The sequence below is a fragment of the Trichechus manatus genome, unplaced genomic scaffold, assembly GCF_000243295.1.
Source record: "Trichechus manatus latirostris isolate Lorelei unplaced genomic scaffold, TriManLat1.0 scaffold00051, whole genome shotgun sequence".
NCBI lineage: Eukaryota > Metazoa > Chordata > Mammalia > Sirenia > Trichechidae > Trichechus > Trichechus manatus.
Genome location: NW_004443987.1, coordinates 828,204 through 848,609, shown reverse-complemented (window position 1 = coordinate 848,609; position 20,406 = coordinate 828,204). Strand labels below are relative to the sequence as shown.

Here is a 20,406-nt window from a genome sequence, read left to right as displayed (position 1 = left end):
AAAAGAAAAAAAAAAAATAATCCAAAGGGGCTGGGTGGAAAGTGGGTGTAAGTACAGATACTACAACATTGGCCATGTGTTGATAGCTGTTGAATCTGGGTAATGGGTACGTGGGGTTCATTATACCATTCTCTCTACTTTTGTATGTTTAGAATTTTCCATAATAAAAAATGAAAGAAAATATTTGTACAATAAAGGAAACAAAATCTTAATACATCTACTGTGCTCAGCAGTGAATATTTATAAAGTCAAAATATTATAAACACTAAATATTAATTTAACCAAATTTGTGTTATAAAGATATTGAGAGGAGTAGTTTGGGAGGGGAGAGAAAAGAAGAGAGATCAATTCTCATATACTATAACTGGAAGTCAAGAAAAATATGTTAATTTGGTAAGTCGAGATACAGCAGAATAATGTATTATCTAGAAATACGGAACACTAGAAGAAATTGCTAAAACAATTGCTGCTGTTTCTGGGGAGCAAGACTCAAGAACAAAGAGAGGTGAAGCAAAGGACTATCATTTTTCCTTACTAACCTTTTAGTATTATTTGACTTCTAAAACTATGTACTTGTATTTCTTTGATAAAAATAAATTTTTTTAAAGCAGTGTTTCTTGGGTCTTGGTGCTCTGGCTGAACAGCTCCCATGAAATTCCCACATTTTGATCCAAGCCTCAAAAGCAGATGTTTAAACCTCGAACAAGGATAGACTAGGGTTATCCTACCTCTTAATGGAATGCAGGAGCCCTGGTGGCGCAGTGGTTAAGAGCTTGGCTGCTAGCCAACAGATTGGCAGTTCAAATCCACCAGCCGCTCCTTCGAAACCCATGGGGCAGTTCTACTCTGTCCTATAGGGTCTACAGGATGGCTATGAGTCGGAATCAACTCGAGAGCAATGGGTTTGGTTTGTTTTTTTTAATGGAATGGAAGGTCAGTACCAACAACAGGAAAGGAACATGAAGCATAAAAAAACAGAATAGCCCCGTTGCTGTCAAGTCAATTCTGACTCATAGTGACCCTACAGGACAGAGTAGAACTGTCCCATAGGGTTTCCAAGGCTGTAATCTTTAAAGAAGCAGACTGCCACATTTTTCTCCCATGGAGCAGCTGGTGGGTTTGAACCACCAATCTTTCGGTTAACCACTGTACCACCAAGGCTCCTTGAGAACAGCTCACTGTCATATAAATGTAAGGTACTATTATTATTACAAGTGGCATCTGGCCTGTATTTGAGTACGTACTGGATTAGATTTTAGGTCCAGCACAAATTTTGCAGGGAGGAGGAATTCATTTGGATAGACGTAAAGGGTAGAAATTTGTCCAACAGATGCTGGAAGGGCTAGAAACTTGGGCAAACAATGGTACACCAACCACCAGTTGTCACTGAGTCGACCTTGACTCATGGTGACCCCAAATGTGTCAGAGCAGAATTGTACTCCATAAGGTCGGGGTTTTCAATGGCTGTGATCTTTCCGAAGTAGACTGCCAGACTTTTCTTCTGAAGTGCCTTTGAGTGGGTTTGAACTGCCAACCTTTTGTGTTAACCGTTTGCACCACCAAGGGATATTCATTAACCAAACATTTGATGAGTACCCACTATGTGCACGGGTACAAAGTGAAATAAATAATACACAGACACTACCTGCACAGTCCAGTGTAGGAAACACCACCAACAAACAGCAACACAATACAGTGCAACAAGTGCTACAACAGGAGATACGCATCGAGAGGGGAATCCCTAATCAGACTGAGGAGTCAGATAAGGTTTCCTAGAGGATCCGATGCTTTTACTGAATCCTAGAGAATGAGTACAAGCCGGGCAAAGAAGTGAAGTGAAGGCATTCTAGACAGAGGGGACAGCCTCAGGCAGGCATGCGAGAGCATGGCAGAGTAACTCTTAGTAGCTTGATATGAATGAAAAGAGGAAAGCAAGCAAGGAAATAGCAGATATTTAGGCTAGGGACCTTATCAGGAAAGTCCTTATGTGCACAGGTAAGGAATTTAAACTTTATTCTAAAAGCTACTGGGCAACTACTGCAGAATTTTAAGCAAAAGAGTGGCATGATCTTATCTGCATTTTAAGGATCACTCTGGCTGCTATGTGGAGAAACACTGGGTGAGGGGGAGGCTGGAATCAGTGAGACCAGTTTGGAAGCTACTGCAGTAGTCTAGACAAGAGAAGATGATAGTTTGGATTAGAGTAGTGGTGGTGGTGGAAATAGAGAGAAGCGGATACATTCAAGATATTTTTAGGAAGTAAAGTTGACAGGACTTGGAGACTGATCAGATGTGGCTGAAGAGGAAGAGAGAATTAAGATGGAGGAGTCTAGGATGACACGTTTCTAGAATATGGTGGTACCATTTACTAAGATGCGGGGGGCGGGGAGGAGAATCAAATGTGGAAAGGGAAGAAGATAAGTTTAATTTAGGGCAGTGGCTCTCAACCAGGGTGACTTTGTCCCCACCCCAGGGACAGCTGGCAATGTCTGGAGACATTTTTCGTTGTCACAACTAATAGCATCTAGTAGGTGGAAGCCAGAGATGCTGCCTACAATACAACCTACAATACACAGAACACTCCCTCCTCTCAAAGAATTATCTGACCCAAAATGTCAATAGTGCAGAGGTTGAGAAAACCTGGTCTACGGCAATGTTGATTTGAAGAGCTCTGTAGGACAGCTAAGTGAGAATGTTCAGTAGCATTTAGGAAATGTACCTCCCAAAGTTCAAAAGGGATCTGGAATGCAAATATAAATTTAGAGGTTATTAATTTCTAGGGAAAGAGCCCTTGTGGTGCAACTGTTAAGTGCTCAGCTGCTAATCAAAACATTGGTGGTTCAAACCCACCTAGCAGCTCCATGTAAGAAAGACCTGGCAATCTGCTCCCATAAAGATTATAGCCTAGGAAACCTATGAGGCAGTTCTACTCTGTCCTATAGGGTCGCTATGAGTGGGAATTGACTCGACAGCACCTAACAACAACGATTTTTAGGTGGTCATTCAAATCGTTAGCTGTGATTGGGTGTGATCTCACATGAATATATTCTGGAAGAAAAGGGTCAAGGACAGAGTCCTAAGGGACACCAACATTTATAGTAGGAAAAGGGAGAATAAAAATATCCCATGATAAAAAAACTAAGAAGTGGCCAGAGAAATAGGAGGAAAAACATGAAAGACTAGTATCACAGAAACCAAATGGAGATGGTGTTTCAAGGAGGGAATAAGAATAATAAATGGTGCCAACAGCAGACAAAGGATGAATAAGTTAGGGACAGAAAGTTTCCATTGGATTTGGCAAAATCAATGTCACTGATGACCTTGGCAAGATCAATTTCTATGGAGTGTTGGCAGGAGAAGAACAATCAAATTGTTTTTAAAGATGAAAGATATTTAATATGTTTATGAACTGAAAGAAAGGAAGCAATAAAGGCGGGAGAGAAGGGGGTAAGGAAACAGCAGAAAGAGGGTATTATAATGAAGGAGCAAGGAACCTGGGAAGGTAGAAAGGTATGAGTCCAAACAGGGAGCAGAAAAAGCCTTGTATGGAGAAGAACAAACCACCTCTTTCCCCACTGAGATAGGCGGGAATAAGAGGCAAGATTTCAACTAAACTTACAGATGGTAGGAGAAGCAGCTAAGAAGTTTTCATCTGATGGCCTTAATTTTTCAGTGAAAAATGAGGCATGGTCCTTGAGCAATGTGCTCTTTTAAGAACTATCTATATGGGATCAAATTGACAACTGCAACTCAAAAGATTAGATAGGAACCTTAGGGGACAGTGATTTCATGTTCATGGGCGAAGAACAATTCAGAAATGGAGGGTGAGAATTGTTGCATCACTTCAAGAATGTAACCAATGTCACTGAATTTTTCTTGGAGAAATTGTTGAACTGGTGTATGTTCTGCTGTGTATATTCTCAACAGCAACAACAAATAACATAAATTAAAAAAAAAAGAATGAGGCATGGTCATTTGCCAAGAGCAAGGGTAAAGGTGTAGGGGTAGCAAACTTGAGGAGTGAGGTAAGAGATTAGAATAGTCACTAAAGAGAATGGGAGAAGAGGCTAATGAGGACCATGTAGGAAGATTCCTGGAGAGAGGTCCTAGAAAGGGAGTTGTGTTATAATAGGGAAACTTTGGAGCTCAAGATGTGTCCTATCAGAAGGCACCATCCAAATATTAGAAACCTGCAACAGTAGGAGGGTGGATGCTGGTGAGAATTAACAGGGAACAAGACTGTTCAGTTGCCGTCCTGTTCAATCCTCAGTTTGATAAGGTAGTAAGGCTGCTGCTTTGTTTTTGTTTTGAGGGCAGGGACCATGTCTGTTTCAGTCACCATTGTATCCTCAACACTTAGCACAGTGCCTGACACATAATAAGCACTCAATAAATAGTGGCTGCATGAAACAGAAGGATATAAAAATGTCTCAGAAGCCAACCCACAGTGTAGACACCTTAACATCACTCCTATACCTCTCATGATGTTTCTCAATTCTGTTCTGCCTAAAACACTCCAACCAAAAAACCAAACCAGTTGCCAGGGAGTCGATTCCCACCTAGGCGACCCCATGTGTTGCAAAGTAGAACTGTGCTTCATAGAGTTTTCCAGGCTGTGTGACCTTTTGGAAGCAGAGCACCAGGTCTGTCTTCTGAAGCACCTCTGTGTGGGTTCAAACTGCTAACTTTTTGGTTAGTTGTTGAGTGCTTAACTGTTCACGCCATCCAGGGACTCTGGTGAAAACACTAGCCTTCCAAATATTTCAGACACCTGACACTGCTATATTGTCCTCAGCAGTACCTCTCTTTCCTAATGCTTCCCCACTATTAAATGCCATGGATGCCTGACATTTACAATAATGGGTACAGCTCTCATTCCTCTCCTCCACTCTCCCTGAAATGAAACACTGGCAATATGTTCTCTCCAAGTTAAGAGGTATGCTTTCAGTACAGAGCCCTCCTCTCTTCTAGCACTAGAAGCGGCTCTATTATTAAAATGTCAGGGACGCTGCTGTTACAGGCTGCAATGCCCTGGGTCATCATCAACCAGCCCTTGTTGCTTTTACCTGCGCCACTTGATTGTGTTTCTCAGGGATATTTTTCAGACGGTGAGAGTGTACACAGACGATGTTCCTGTCTATGGAAAGAAAAAGAAATTTGATTTATATGGTTTTCTTCTTAAAAGATTATCTCAGAGAAAATATCTGGCAACTCAAATTCCCTCCTTCAATGCAGACATCAAGATAACAAAGTACCTGATTCAAGCTATTTGTCAGAGAAAACCTGTTTCCTGGTCTAGCCGTTAAGAATAGACTTCTTGATGGGGCTAGTCCTCAGTGTTTTCTCTCGTGCCACGAATGCGCAATATAACAACGTCTGCTTTCTGTTCTGATTTTAAGAGGCAAATAAGATGTAATGGGCTTTGTTTTTCTATTACTGAATAACAGAACACTGACGTCATGTACTCATTTAACTCAGCACACAGGGGGAAATAAAACCCCAAGCACCTGCCCTAATGAACTGTAGTTTAAGGCATATGGATATTAAACAGTGTGACTAATTATAAAATGATGGTGTTTCAAGTGGGTTTATTGAAAATGGGCAAACAGTAAGTTCAGGAATGGAATCTGGGAATGGATACTGGAATGAAGTCTTAGAAATATGCACAGTAATTTCCCTCACCAGCACTCACCTCCCCCACTAATTCTTTTAAGGCAGATTTATCACAGGAAGCTCTAGTGTTCAGGGATAGGGGATGCGAAATGGAAAAGGTCACACTGGAATGAGGAGACTGCTCCAAATATGGAAAGTAGCATAAAATGATGATGACAACGACAACAATGAAGAGATAGCAGCAGCAGCAATGCTAACATTTACTACGTGCTCACTATAGATCAGGCATATGGACTTAAGAGGAAGAAAGGGCGAGGGTTTTGATTTTTATCACTGTTACAATCACTACCCACCAAAAAGGATCCACAATTGTGATCATGTTCTGCATGAGACATCCAATTCAACCTTCTCCTTTAAGAACACCATTTTTTCTACTCCTCTCCACTCCTGCTAGGGAACTCTGGTGGTGCGCTGGTAAAGCGCTTGGTCACTAACCAAAACGTTAGAGGCTCGAACCCACCAGCCATTCTGCAGATGCGGCAGTCTGCTTCCATAAAGATTACAGCCTTTGAAACCCTATGCCCACTGCCATCGAGTCAATTCTGACTCAAAGCGACCCTACAGGACAGAGTAGAACTGCCCCATAAACCCTATGGAAACTCTATGGGGCAGTTCTACTGTGTCCTATAGGGTCGCTATGAGTTGGAATCAACTCGACGACAGCGGGTTATGGGTTACCACTCCCGCTGACACTGTTCTCTGAGCTCTTCCCTTTCCTCAGTCCTTGGCTTGTTATTTCTACTAGTCACGGCCTTCAACTGACCTCTCCAAGTCCCCACGTAGTATCCCACGGTCTTTGAATTGCCATCTGGGCCTCGGTTCACAGAGAAGGTGGACTTATTTCGATAACCACTGATGACAGGCTGGAGAGGACAGAGGGGGAAGAACAAGTCAAATGAAGCCAAAAAGGACAACAATAAAAGAAAAGTAGGAATATTCTCTGCATAGGAGCCCATAGGTGGCACAGTGGTTAAGGGCTCGGCTGCTGACCAAAAAGGTCAGCAGTTCAATCCACCAGCCGCTCCTTGAAAACCCTATGTGGCAGTTCTACTCTGTCCTGTAGGGTCGCTATGAGTCAGAATCGACTCAACTGCGACGGGTCTCTGCATAAGAACAAACGATCCTTGCTTGGAAGGTATGGCAGATGTGAAAGTCCATGGCTGAGAGGATCAAGACACTACAGAGACGATGAGTGAAAAGGAGTTGTAATCTTGCCATAAAGCAGGAGTCAGGAAACCTTTTCTGTAAAAGGCCAGACAGTAAATATTTTAGGCTTTGCAGGCCATATGGTCCCTGCTGCAACCACTCAACCCTGCCCTTGTAGTACAAAAGCAGCCATAACTAGTTGCTGTTCAGTTGATTCTGACTCATGGTGACCCCATGTGTTGCAGAGTAGAACTGCCTTCCATGAGGTTTTCAATGACTGTGACCTTTCAGAAGCAGATCACCAGGTCTTTCTTCCAAGGAACCTCTGGGTGGGTTGGAACCACCAACCTTTCAGTTACTAGTTGAGCACTTAACGCTTTGCGCCACCCAGAGACTCCTGAAAGCAGCCACAGACAATATATAAACAAGTGAGCTTGGCAGTGCTCCAATAAAACTTCATTTACAAAATAAGGCAGTGGGACAGATTTGGCTTAAGAGCCATAGTTTGCCAACTCCTGCCATAAATGAAACTCTGACTCTCTAGGGCTTCATTAAGAAGGTTTTCAAAGTCTGGAATCTTTCTAAGGAGGCAGTAATGTAGTGGTTGAAAAAGTAGTCTTTGCATCAGATAGACCTGAGTGTAAACCTCAGCTCTAGAACTTTCCAGATGTATAACCTTGGGCTTAGTAGGTAAAGAATAGGGAGGTAGGGGCTTACAGAAGGTATAATAGGAAGGAGAATGCAAGAGAGTCCCTCAGATTTGGGTGTGGCTGTTGTCATGTTGACTCCATTGAGCATTTGGAGGTAAGACTCTAGTCTTTGTAAAATTTTCCTCTGAGCTTCAAATTTCACCTGCAAAAAAATATAAGCAAATGAGAAAATTTGGAAACAGATAATGGTAATGGTTGAACAATACGATAAACATAACTAATGTCTCTGAATTGGACATGTAAAGAATGTTGAAAAGGCAAATTATTTGTTACACATATATTTACCACAATTAAAAAATCAGACGACAAAAAAAATACTTCAAATGCTCTAAAGTAGACCAAATAAACAGACTCCAAAATTAAATATGTGTGTGTGTAAGTAATGAAACAAAAGGCTTTTGCAGCTGTCACTTCAAAGAATGGAAAACAAATAGGAAAAGAGAAAGATGCTCCAAAAATTCTTGGGTCATGGTCTCAGCAGATAAGGAATCCAGAATGATGGAACAGGAACAGACCTAATAAGGTATCAGGGAAAGGTTAAGAGTGAGCTTTTGTGGAAGTTCATCATTTTATCTGACCTTTCAGACTGAACAGTGAAGCTATGTATCAGTGCTGTCCAGTAGAACTTTCTGTGATAAAGGAAATGTTCTATGTCTGTGCTATCTAATATGGTAACCACTAGCTGCATGTGGCTACTGAGGACCTGAAATGTGGCTAGTGTGACTAAGGAGCTGAATTCTTAATTTTATTTAATTTTAATTCACTTATACAGTCTTCTCTGCTATAACGTGACATGAGCATTCCTAAAAATCACCACACTATGCAAAACTTCATGCAAATAAAAAAAAATCACAGGAACTATGGGAAAAATAGGGTTACACATTGTTATGGATTGAACTGTATCCTCCAAAAATATGTGTTGTAAATCCTAACCACTATACATGTGGATAAGGAGCCCTAGTGGTACAACAGTTAACCACTAGGCTGCTAACCAAAAGGGTGGCAGTTCAAATCCACCCAGCAGCTCCTCAAAAGAAAAGACCTGACATTCTGCTCCCGTAAAGATTGTTGTTGTTGTTAGGTGCCATGGTGTCAGTTCCAACTGATGGAGACCCCATATATAACAGAATGAAATGTTGTCCAGTCCTGCACCATCCTGATATTCATTCCTGTGCTTGAGCCCATTGTTATAGCCACTGTGTCAATCCATCTTGTTGAGGGTCTTCCTTTTTCACTGACCCTCTACTTCACCAAGCATGATGTCCTTCTCCAAGGATTGGTCCTTCCTGATAACACGTCCAAAGTAAGTGAGACAAAGTCTTGCCATCCTTGCTTCTAAGGAACATTCTGGCTGTCCTTCTTACAAGACAGATAGTTTTGTTGGACTTTCTAGCAGTCCGTGGTATAGTCAATATTCTTCGCCAACACCATAACTCAAATGTGTCAATTCTTCTTCGGTCTTCCTTATTCACTGTTCAGCTTTCACATGCATATAAGATGACTGAAAATACCATGGCCTGGGTCAAGCACACCTTAGTCCTTAAAGTGGCACCTTTGCTTTTTAACACTTTAAAGAGGTCTTTTGCAACAGATTTGCCCAATGCAATATGCCGTTTGATTTCTTGACTGCTGCTTCCATAGGTGTTGATTGTGGATCCAAGTAAAATGAAACCCTTAATAAGTTCAATACTTCCATAAAGACTGCAACCTAGAAAACCCTATGGGGCACTTCTACTATGTCATACTAGGTCACTATGAGTCGAAAATAGACTAGAAGGCACGTAACATAACAACAATACATATGGATATAATCCCATCTGGGAATAAGGTTTTGTTATGTTAATGAGGCTACATCAGTGTAGGGTGTGTCTTACGCCAATCACTTTTGAGATATAAAAGGAGCAGCTTAGGTACAAGAGCAAGCAAGGACAAAGCGGGAAGACTGATGCCAGGTGGGGATCACCAAGGAACTGAGGAACAGAAGCTGAAAAGAGACAAGGACCTTCCCTGCAAAGTAAACAAAGAAAGAAAGCTTTCCCCTAGAGCCAGTGCCTTGAATTTGAACTTCTAGGCTCCTAACTATGAGAAAATAAATTTGTTCGTTAAACTCACCCACTTGTGGTATTTCTGTTGTAACAGCACTAAATAACTAAGACAGACATACAATATTCAAAACCATCAGTTACTTTCCCTTTAAAATCGGGAACAAGACAAGGGTGCCCACTCCCACCACTTCTATTCAATACTGTATTAGAAATCCTAGCCAGAGGAATACAACAAGAAAAAGAAATAAAAGGTATCTAGATTGGAAAAGAGGAAGCAAAATTATTTCTATTCACAGATGATATGATCCTATATATAGAAAATCCCAATGAGTCCACAAGAAAACTTTCAGAGCTAATAGAGGAATTTAGCAAAGTTGCAGGGTACAAGGTCAACAAACAAAAATAGGTTGGGTTTCTATACAGAGCAGTGAGAAATTTGAAAGAGAAATTAGGGAAACAATCCATTTACAATAGCATCTAAGAGAATAAAATACCTAGGAATAAATCTAACCAGGAATGTGAAGGACTTATACAATGAAAACTATAAAACACTGCTGAAAGAGATTAAAGCAGACTTAAATAAATGGAAAGATGTTCCATGTTCATGGACTGGAAGACTTAATGCTGTTAAGATGTCAATACTACTCAAAGCAATCTATAGATTCAACACAATCCCAATATAAATTCAAACAGCCTTCTTAACAGAAATAGAAAAACCAATCCTCAACTTTATACAGAATGGCAAGGGACCCCAAAGAGCTAAAGCAATGTTGAAACAGAAGAACAAAGTAGGAGGACTCACACTTCCTGATTTTAAAACATACTACACAGCTAAAGTAATCAAAATAGCCTAGTACTGGTATAACGACAGACACATAGACCAATGGAATAGAATTAAGAGTCCAGAAATAAACCTATACATCTGATTTTTTTGACAAGAGTGCTAAGTCCACTCGATGGGGAAAGAAGAGTCTCTTCAATAAATGGTGCTGGGAAAGTTGGATTTCCACATGCAGAAAAATGAAACAGGATCCATGCCTTATACCACACACAAAAAGAAATTCAAAAAGATTAAGGACTAAATGTGAAAACTAAAACCATAAAATTCTTAGAAGAAAAAGCAGGGGCAACGTTGTCAGGCCTAGCTTTTAACAACAGATTATCAAAGACAATAACAAAAGCACAAACAGTAAAAGAAAAAATAAATAAATGGGACCTTGTAAAAGTTAAAATGTTCATCGAAAGACTTTACCAAAAAAGTGAAAAGACAAGCTACCAACTGGGAAAATATCTTTGGAAACCATATACCTCAAAACAATCTAATAACCAAGATATATACAAAACTTTCTACAACTTAACTACAAAAAGACAACCCAATTGTAAAATGAGCAAAGGACTTGAATAGACATTTCACCAAAGAGGACATTCAAATGGCCACCAGACACATGAAAATATGCTCAGCATCATTAGCCATCAAAGAGATATAAATCAAAACCACAATGAAATACCACTTCACTTCCACTAGAATAGCTAACATTAAAAAAAAAAAAGCAGAAAATAATAAATGCTGGTGAGGATGTGAGGAAATTGGAACCCTTATCCATTGCTGATGGGAATGCAAAATGGTACAGCAGTTATGGAAAACAGTATGGCAGTTCCTCAAAAAATTAAAAATAGAACTACCATCCAAACCAAAAAAACCAAACCCACTGCCATCGAGTCAATTCTGACTCATAGTGACCCTATAGGACAGAGCAGAACTTTCCCATAGGGTTTCAAAGAGCGGCTGGTGGATTCGAACTGCCGAACTACCATATGACCCAGCAATTCCACTCCTAGTTATATACCCAAAAGACTTGAAAGGAGAAACTCAAACAGAGACTTCTATATCAATGTTCATTGCAGAACTATTCACAATAGCCAAAAGGTGGAAACAACCTAAAATGCCCATCAACAGATGAATGGATAAACAAAATGTGGCACATACATACAATGGAATACTACTTGGCCAGAAGGAGAAATGAACTCTTGATACACCTACAGTATGGATGGAGCTTGAAGACATTATGCTGAGTGAAATAAGTCAATCACAAAAGGACAAATATTGTATGACCTCACTTACATAAAAAGACAAGAAAAGGCAAATGTATAGACAACAAAGTTTATTAGTGGTTACCAGGGGCGGAAGGGAACTGGGGTGGGGGGGGAGGTGTTTAACGGTGATGGAAATATCTCATTGATTAAGGGTAGGGTTACACAGCTGATTATTGTAATTGTAGTCAATAAGTTGTACACCTGTAAAAAGTTGAACTAGCAAAAGTTATGTAATAGATATATTTATAACAACGACAAAAAAAAAAGAGTAGCTGCTGAGGCTGCTTATGTACAACCAAATACCTCACGGGATTTGGTTTCTTGGTTTGGAGGTTTAGGGTCATGATTTCATGGGACATCCCAGTTAACTGGCCTAATAATGTGTTTAGTGCTTCTGTTCTACCTCCTAGTTCAATGCATAGTGTCTGGGGTCTTAAAAGGTTGCAAGCAGCCAGCCAAAAGACAACAATTGGACTATTTCCTTGGAACAGAGGAGAAAGGAGAGTCAGGAAAAGGAGGAGGATGTGGAATGTGTGGCTAATTGCCTCCATGAACAACTTCCCTCTCTGCCATGAGACCAGAAGAACTGGATAGTGCCTGGTTAGCATTACTGAAAATTTTGATCAAAGGTTCTATAGAAGAATCCTGATCAAAAGGGGGGAAATGTAGAACAGAATTTCATATTCTCAAAAACTCCAGATTTCCTAGAGCCATAAAGGTTCAATGAACTCCTGAAACTATTGCCATGAGATAATCTTTAAACTTTAAACCAAAAATACCTCCTGAAGTCTTCCTAAAACCAAACAATAATTTAGCTTAACTAGTAAAAAATGTCTGCCTTGAGCATTATGCTCTTTTAAGAACTATCTATATGGGCTCAAGTTGACAACAGTAACTTGAAAGATTGGACAGGAATCTTAGGGGACTAATGGGGGAGGAATAACTCAGAAAAGGAGGGTGAGAATGGTTACACAACTTGAACGTAATAAATGTTACTAAATGGTACATGTAGAAACTGTTGAATTGGTGTATGTTTTGCTCTGTACATTCTCAAGAACAACAAAATAAATAAAATTATATACATAAAGAAATCTGTAACACACACAAAAGAGAGGAACCTAATAAAAACAGTGGTGCAGTTTGGCACATGTTAAATGGTTACAAAATATATAAAACTACAGTAAACATGGCACTTCACCTGACAAAGACATGAAGCTGGCATGTGGAAGTGGGCGTCAGAAGGGTTGCAGTTTGTGAGTTATCTTGAAGTGGTAAAAGGAGGGTTATCTGAATCAGACAGAAAGTTGACACCAGATGTGGATGGGTGTGGCTAATAACACCCTTGGTGAACTGAAGGAGCTGGTGTTCTCTCAGATGAAATCACTAAGCAAATGCAAAATTCGCTTGATGCCCAAATTGTTCCCTAATATATCACTCCGTTGGAACAAATTCCCATTTTCAAAACAAGCATTATAGCATAACTGACTGTATTTAAATTTAAATAGCCACATGCGGCTAGTGGCTGCAGTGTTGGAAAGTACAGCTATATATAAAACAGCAAGCGCACTGCTACTCACACACATACAGTGAGAATTAGAAAAAAGCAAGGAAGAAAGCAAACAGGCATTTGAGTATGTGGGTCTACAGTATGCAAGACACAATTGGTCAAAAGTTAAAATTTGGGAGTCATTAGCATGCTGAGTTTTAGGACCTGCTGAGGCATCTGGATAGAGCTTCCTATTAGTCCAGCACCATTCCCCTGCTAGAGTAGGGTGGTGAAGACTTAAGCTGGGCACCTACCTTGAGCTGTTCTTCATAGCTCAGCCTCCAGAGTGGCGTCACAGCATCAGCCAGTCTTGAATAAAATAATTCAGGTACTTCATTGATTATATACATATATACTGAGCACCTGCTGTATGCAAGTACTTCTGTCACCATTTTCTCTGGCATTCTTCTTATCATTCAGAAGAACTAACTCTCATGCCCCTAGGGAGATAAGTGTCTGGGAGAAGAGCACGTTTTGGTGCTGTCTACTTAACAAAGGAGAACAGATGGGAAAACCTAATATAAGAAAAACCCAGATTTATCAGGAGGTAATTAATTATATTTCAAAAGGCTTCATTGCTGGATTCCTTTAAATAGCTCACCTCCCTAATGCTTTTAAAATATAATTAGATTTAGAAAATACATTTGTTGCATAAAATGAGGTATATCCGTGTTTGCATGGCTGTTATGGGACTATTCATTTCTAATCTAACTAACATCTCTCTGTGTCCCTGGTGGTCAGCGTAACTGCCCAGGATCTTTTAGGGACAAGGTCCCAATTTAATATCTCCTTTCTGCGAAAAATACACTTATAGGCAAGGAGAACATTTTCTGCAATCCCAAAGCATTTTCACCAACATTCTTTAGATGTTCTCAAGTTTGCCCTGGATATATATAGGGTCACTCTGAGTTGGAATCAACTCAACAGCAACGGGTTTGGCTTTTTTTTTTAAATATATATATAACCTTAGGGGCCGTCATGAATCCTTGTAATGTCACATTAGTTACATTAGGAATACAGAATTTCAGTAGGTCCACAGATTCAGCCTTGCTAAAAGGAAAGGACATCAACCTGGGCCTTACCTTTCTTGCCAGGAAGCATCTAGCGGTCCAAGATCTTGGCTTGGTTTCTTCTGACTTTCTTGTCCTCTCTGATACTTCTTGGCTGCCAAGTGGGTGAAATTTCCCCCACTTGCTGTGCTCAAAAAGGGCTGTGACCAACCTGGTGGTTTTCTGGCACACCAGGGAAGCAATCCTGATTTGGAGACAAGACCCACCCTGGAGAGAAACTGTCTCGGGCTGTGCATTGGGACCACAAAATGACTCTTCTCTTAACACCTGCCAACCAAAGAAACACACTGAAATTCATCTGCATGAAAATATTGGACATACACAAGTTGGGAGATGAAGGCACAACTCCTAACACCTTCATTCATTTAAAAACGCTGGTGGCACAGTGGTTAAAAGCTACGGCTGCTAACCAAAAGGTCGGCCGTTCAAATCCACCAGCTGCTCCTTGGAAACCCCATGGGACAGTTCTACTCTGTCCTATAGGGTCACTATGAATCGGAATGGACTTGATGGCAACGGGTTTGGGTTTTTTATATACTATATAGTTCCTAGATGGAAGGAATACACAGTCACTGTACCAGTAAGAATTAATCGATGATCAAACATTTCAAGAGGTAGCGTATGATCAAAAACTGATAGTACTGAAGGAAGAAGTCTAAGCTGCACTGAAGGCATTGGTGAAAAACAAGGCCCCAGAAATTGAGGGAATACCAGTTGAGATGTTTCAACAAACAGATGCAGTGCTGTAGGTGCTTGAATATTACCGAACCCCAAAAACTGAAAACCGCACCTTTCTAAGAACACACAGGAAACAGTAAATATACTCACAAGCCTTATCACACACACATACATAGCATACACATATATTTTAAACGTGTGTATACATGGAGCCCTGGTGGTGCAGTGGTTAAGAGCTCGTCTGCTAACCAAAAGGTCTGCAGTTTGAATCCACCAGCCGCTCCTTGGAAATCCTATGGGGGCAGTTCTACTCTCTCCTACAGGGTCACTATTTTAAGTCGGAATCCACTCGACGGCAACAGGTTTAGTTTTTTTTTAGTTTATAGCTAAATCCACTGAGACGAAAGAAAAAAGACTGGTGGTTACCAGGGGATGGGGAGAGAGGGGAATGGAGAAACAAATCATCACAGTGTCCACTTAAAATTGGTTAATTATATTTTATGTGACTTATTCCTCAATAAAGATTAAAGTACTTAGCAGAGGATTAAACAGAGTTCATGTTTGTAAAGCTCTTAGCACAGCGTCCGGTACCTGGCAAAAGCTCAGTAAGTGTTAGTTATAACTGCCTTGATACGTTTAAAGACAGTATGGAACTCAGTGGCGATGGCCAAACTGAAGAAGCAGGGCAGCATGGGGAGGGAGTACTGGGAGTAACTATGAGGCAAAAGCTGGAAGAAGTTAGAATGAATGAGTCTGAGAACGTAAGCAGAGGGCCTCACTTTGGAAAGAGGAGGGATCCCTCTTCCTCCAACACAGGACTCCGTCTTTTACCTATCTACCTTATGGTGTCTGTCCACTGCTGTGTCAGCACCTTTTTTAAATACCCAGGACTCCTGAATGGACTTGCCCGACACCGCACTGACCTGTTGTGAAATATGAATCCGATTCAACTCGATGGCAATAGGTTTTGGGTTTTAGCCTTGGCCTTGGATTTCATCCCAATGCTAAATTATACTTAAATTCAGAATGATAAATATTTAGAAGTCCAGTGTAGGCAATGAATTTGTATTATGAATTGAATTGTGTCCCTCAAAAATATGTGTTGGAATCTTAACCCTTGTGCATTTAATCCTGTTTGGAAACAGGGGTTTCTTTGTTATGCTAATGAATCCATATCAGTGAAGGGTGTGGCTTAAACCTAATCACTTCTGAGTTATAAAAAGAACAGAGCAGATTAGACACAGATGAGAGCACATACTGGCCTAACACAGGTGCCATGTGAGGATCTACAAGCACCAAGGAAAACCCGGGAACAAGGAAGGAATCAACACAGCTGAGACACTGATTTGGACTTTTAGCCTTCAGAACTGTGAGAGAATAAAGTTCTGTTCTTTAAAACAACCCACTTGTGATATTTGTGTTACAGGAGCACTAGCTAATTAAAACAATTTGTTAACAAAGATTCCTCCAGGGCACTCTCTAGTACCACTGTATGCCATGATCTACAGTAATTTAGAGGATACTGATACAGGTGCTTTAATATTTAGCCCATACCTCATTTTGTATGATTATAAAGTACTAAAGAAAGTAGTGTAGGAGCCCGGGTGGTGTACTGGTTGAGAGACTGGCTGCTAACCAAAAGGTTGGCAGTTCAAATCTGCCAACCACTCCTTGGAAACCCTATGGGGCAGTTCTACTCTGTCCTATAGGGTGGCCATGAGTAGAATTGACTCAATAGCAATGGTGAGGAGCCCCGGTGGTGCAGTGGTTAAGAACTCGGCTGCTAACCAAAAGGTCGGCAGTTTGAATCCACCAGCCACTCCTTAGAAACCCTATGGCGCAGTTCTACTCTGTCCTATAGGGTCACTGTAAGTCAGAATCGACTCGACGGCAACGGGTTTGGGTTTTTTTGCTTTTTTGTTTGTTTGCTTTTAAAGAAAGTAACTGTCACATCATGTAAGCATTTTGGGGGGGGTTTCAAATTTCTAACAGAAGATATTTTAGCTGACCCAGAGTTCAGTCATTAATGGTACCTGCACACCCTCACCCACCCACCCCCAGTAAAAGACAACAAGCTGTAATAGTTAAGAGCATGGGCTTTGGAGCCCTGTTCTAATCCCAGCTCTGCCTCCCACTAGCTACGTGACCTTGGGCAAGTTACTTAACCTCTATGAATCTCAGGGTCACCGTCTATAAAAATAGGATGATGATACCTACCTTTCTAGGTTGCGATGAGAATTAAATGAGTTCATATGACTGTGCCTAACACAGTAGGTACTGAACATGTGTCACTGCTCTTCCTTAGGCTCTGATTTGAAGCATGTCACTTGGCTTCTTTGTGCCTCAAAGTCTCCAACCTACAAAACTAGCAAGATATAATAACGCAAGCAAGTGCTGTGAGAATAAGTATAATTATGTGGGAAGTTTTTAAAACGCACACCCACAAAAAACTTCCTGACCCTTTTGCATTAGCACCTGCTGGAGTGTGGTGAGGCTACGGCCTGCTTCATACTATCAAAAGTATGTGATGCAACCGATGTCAAGAAACAATGTGTATATAAATTTTTCGAATGGGTAACCAATATGCTCTGTAAACTTTCACCTAAAGCACAATAAAATGTTCAAAAAAAAGTGTGTGACCCGTGATAGACATTTTCTCAAGGTGAGAGAAATGTATGCATTTGATATGGAGAAGTGCGAGCGGATGGGAGGAAAGGGGCAGGAGACAAAGCAAATAGAAGGGCCTAGCGGACTAAGGGGCTAAGGAGGCCAGTGGGGATGGAGTCCAAACTACAGAAAAAACAGTGGTGATGGTCCAGGAGAAGGCTCCTGTCCCTCCAGCTGGCAGGCAAGTGAGAAGGATGAAGGAAGCTGCAGGCCCATTTGGGGGTTGGGAGAGGAGGGACAGGGAGCTGAGAGATTTGAAGACAGCTATCCCATCCCCCTATGGTGTTTTCAATCGCCCCATAGGCATTAGAAAACTGGACAATGAATAAGGAAGATGGAAGAACTGACGCCTTTGAATTACGGTGTTGGTGAAGAATATTGAATATACGATGGACTGCCAGAAGAAGGAACAAATCTGTCTTGGAAGAAGTACAACCAGAATGCTCCTTAGAGGCAAGATGGTGACACTTTGTCTCACATACTTGGGACATGGTATCAGGAGGGACCAGTCCCTGGAGAAGGGCATCATGTTTGGTAAAGTAGAGGGCCATCAAATGAGAGGAAGACCCTCAACAAGATGGACTGACACAGTGGTTGCAACAATGAGCTCAAGCGTAACGACTGTAAGGATGGCGCAGGACCAGGCAGTATTTCGTTCTGTTGTATACAGGGTCGCTGTGGGTCGGAACTGACTCAACATCACCTAACAGCAACAACAATCCCATCTCCAGGAGTCCCTGGGTGGCACAAACGTTAAGCACTAGACTACTAGCCAAAAGGTTGGCACTTCTAACCTGCACAGAGGTGCCTTGGAAGACAGGCCTGGCCATCTGCTTCCAATAGGTCACAGCCTTGAAAATCCTATGGAGTGCTTCTACTCTGCACACATGGGGTCACCATGAGTTGGAATCAACTCCTCAGCAACTCACAACATCATCTATCCTCCATGACATTTAGCCTTTTTTGTGAGTGTGTGGATCATTTCACTAGTGACTGTCACCTGGACTGTGGTCCATTTGCCCGGTACCCTAGCAGGACGGATCTTGTCTATCTAGATCTCTTCCTCAGCATTATCAAATATGGACTAAAATATCCAGTATCAGTTGCCACTGAGTCCATTCCAACTCATGGTGACCCCATGTGTGTCACAGTAGAACTGAGCCCCATAGGCTTTTCAATGGCTGAATTTTCGGAAATAGATCACCAGGCCTTTCTTCCGTGGCCCTTTCTGGGTGGACTCAATCCTCCAACCTTTTGGTTAGCAGCCAAGTGCTTAACATTTGCACCACCCAGGGACTCCATGGACTAAAATACCAAAAACCAAACCAACCCCGTTGCCATCAAGTCACTTCCAACTCATAGCGACCCTACAGAACACAGAACTGCCCCATAGGGTTTCCAAGGCTGTAATCTTTATGGACTGAAGCAGACTGCCACATCTTTCTCCCGAGGGACTAAAATAACACCCTATTATTTCAGGGCGCCAGTCAGCCAACACCTTGTAAAAAGTATTTCTCCATATTTAGTAATTTCCGTAGTGAAATATGGAGCCTGGGTGGCTCAGCTGTTAAGAGCTCGGCTGCTAACCAAAAAGACTGCAGTTTAAATCCACCAGCTGCTCCTTGGAAACCCTATGGGGCAATTCTACTCTGTCCCATAGGGTCACTGTGAGTCGGAATCAGCTGAATGGCAAGAGATTTGGTGTGGTTTTGGAAGTGAAATACAATTTTCAAGGCAGCACAATAACACCAGTCAAGGTGTGTCATTTCTTAATGTCAGAGGAGGCATTTGTTCACAGAAAAGATTATTTGCTTTTTATAGTTTTTCGTGTTTTAAATAAATGCTTGGGGTTTTCTTCTAGCAAAAAAAAAAAAAAAAGCATGTGACAATTGATCTATTCCTGCCTCAGGGATTGATCGGAAAGAGACTTAGAGTCCAGAGGTGAATGGGTGACCTGCCTGAGGTGCTCAGAGAGGTTCAAATCAAAGAGCCCGTTACTGCTGAGGCGATTCTGACTGATGGTAACGCCATGTGCTACAGAGTAGAATACTCCATAGGGTTTTCTTGGCTGTAATCTTTAAAGAAGCAGATCACCAGGCCTTTCTTCCACTGTGCTGCTGGGTGGGTTTGAACTACCAACCTTTCGGTTAGTAGTCAAGTGCAAACCGCTTTCACCACCAGAACCTGTTGCCATCCAGTCGATTCTGACTCACAGTGACCCTACAGGAAAGAGTAGAACTGCCCCATAGGGTTTCCAAGGCAGTAATCTTTCTCCAGCCAAGCGGCTGGCTGGTGGGTTCAAACCACTCACCTTTCCATTAGCAGCCCTGGGCTTAACCACCGTGCCACCAGGGATCATTCTGCGCCACCAGGATCTATAAATCAAATAAACTGTGCGCTAGATCTGATTCACGCAGGATCAAGGATCTCCTTGGAGCAAAATGTTCGCATTTCCTTCAGCTTGGCCTGCCCCAGACATGGTTCCTTGCTAAACCAAATGGACAGATCGGTTTCCTGCTGCATCCCGAATGCAGCCCACTTGCAGTCAGTTCCTTCCTTACCCCACGATTCCTTTACCAGACCCTCCAGTCCCCTCTTCTTCTTTGGGCAAGTTCTGCCCACTGCGTCTATAGGAAGAGTTAACAAAGAGGAGACTCTCGCTTGGAAAAGCTAACACTGAACTTGGGCGGGCCGCGGGGCCTGGGGAAGCAGACGGGGAAGTGGGGAGCGTCAGCTGGCCGTGACCTCGTGCAGCCACCATCCGGTCACACACCTCT

General features: G+C 41.7%; 1 protein-coding gene across 4 annotated transcripts in view; it reads right to left on the bottom strand.

Annotated features, from left to right (window-relative positions):
- Positions 1 to 20,406, bottom strand: part of TRMT2B (tRNA methyltransferase 2 homolog B) — a 146,347-nt gene that overhangs the window by 125,427 nt on the left and 514 nt on the right. For 2 of the 4 annotated variants that reach the window (XR_002824307.1, XM_012555887.2), the window contains exons 1-5: positions 14,297 to 14,713; positions 13,469 to 13,523; positions 7,537 to 7,671; positions 6,437 to 6,536; positions 5,067 to 5,137 (exon numbers count right to left, since the gene is read on the bottom strand). Coding sequence is in view for 3 of the 4 variants with exons in the window: in XM_012555887.2 (XP_012411341.1) it covers positions 5,067 to 5,137; positions 6,437 to 6,536; positions 7,537 to 7,671; positions 13,469 to 13,523; positions 14,297 to 14,520 (585 nt within the window). In the remaining variant the exon portion in view is untranslated. Of the gene's footprint in view, positions 1 to 5,066; positions 5,138 to 6,436; positions 6,537 to 7,536; positions 7,672 to 13,468; positions 13,524 to 14,296; positions 14,714 to 20,406 lie in introns of those variants that run through there. The other 2 variants (XM_023732382.1, XM_023732381.1) reach the window with 1 other exon arrangement.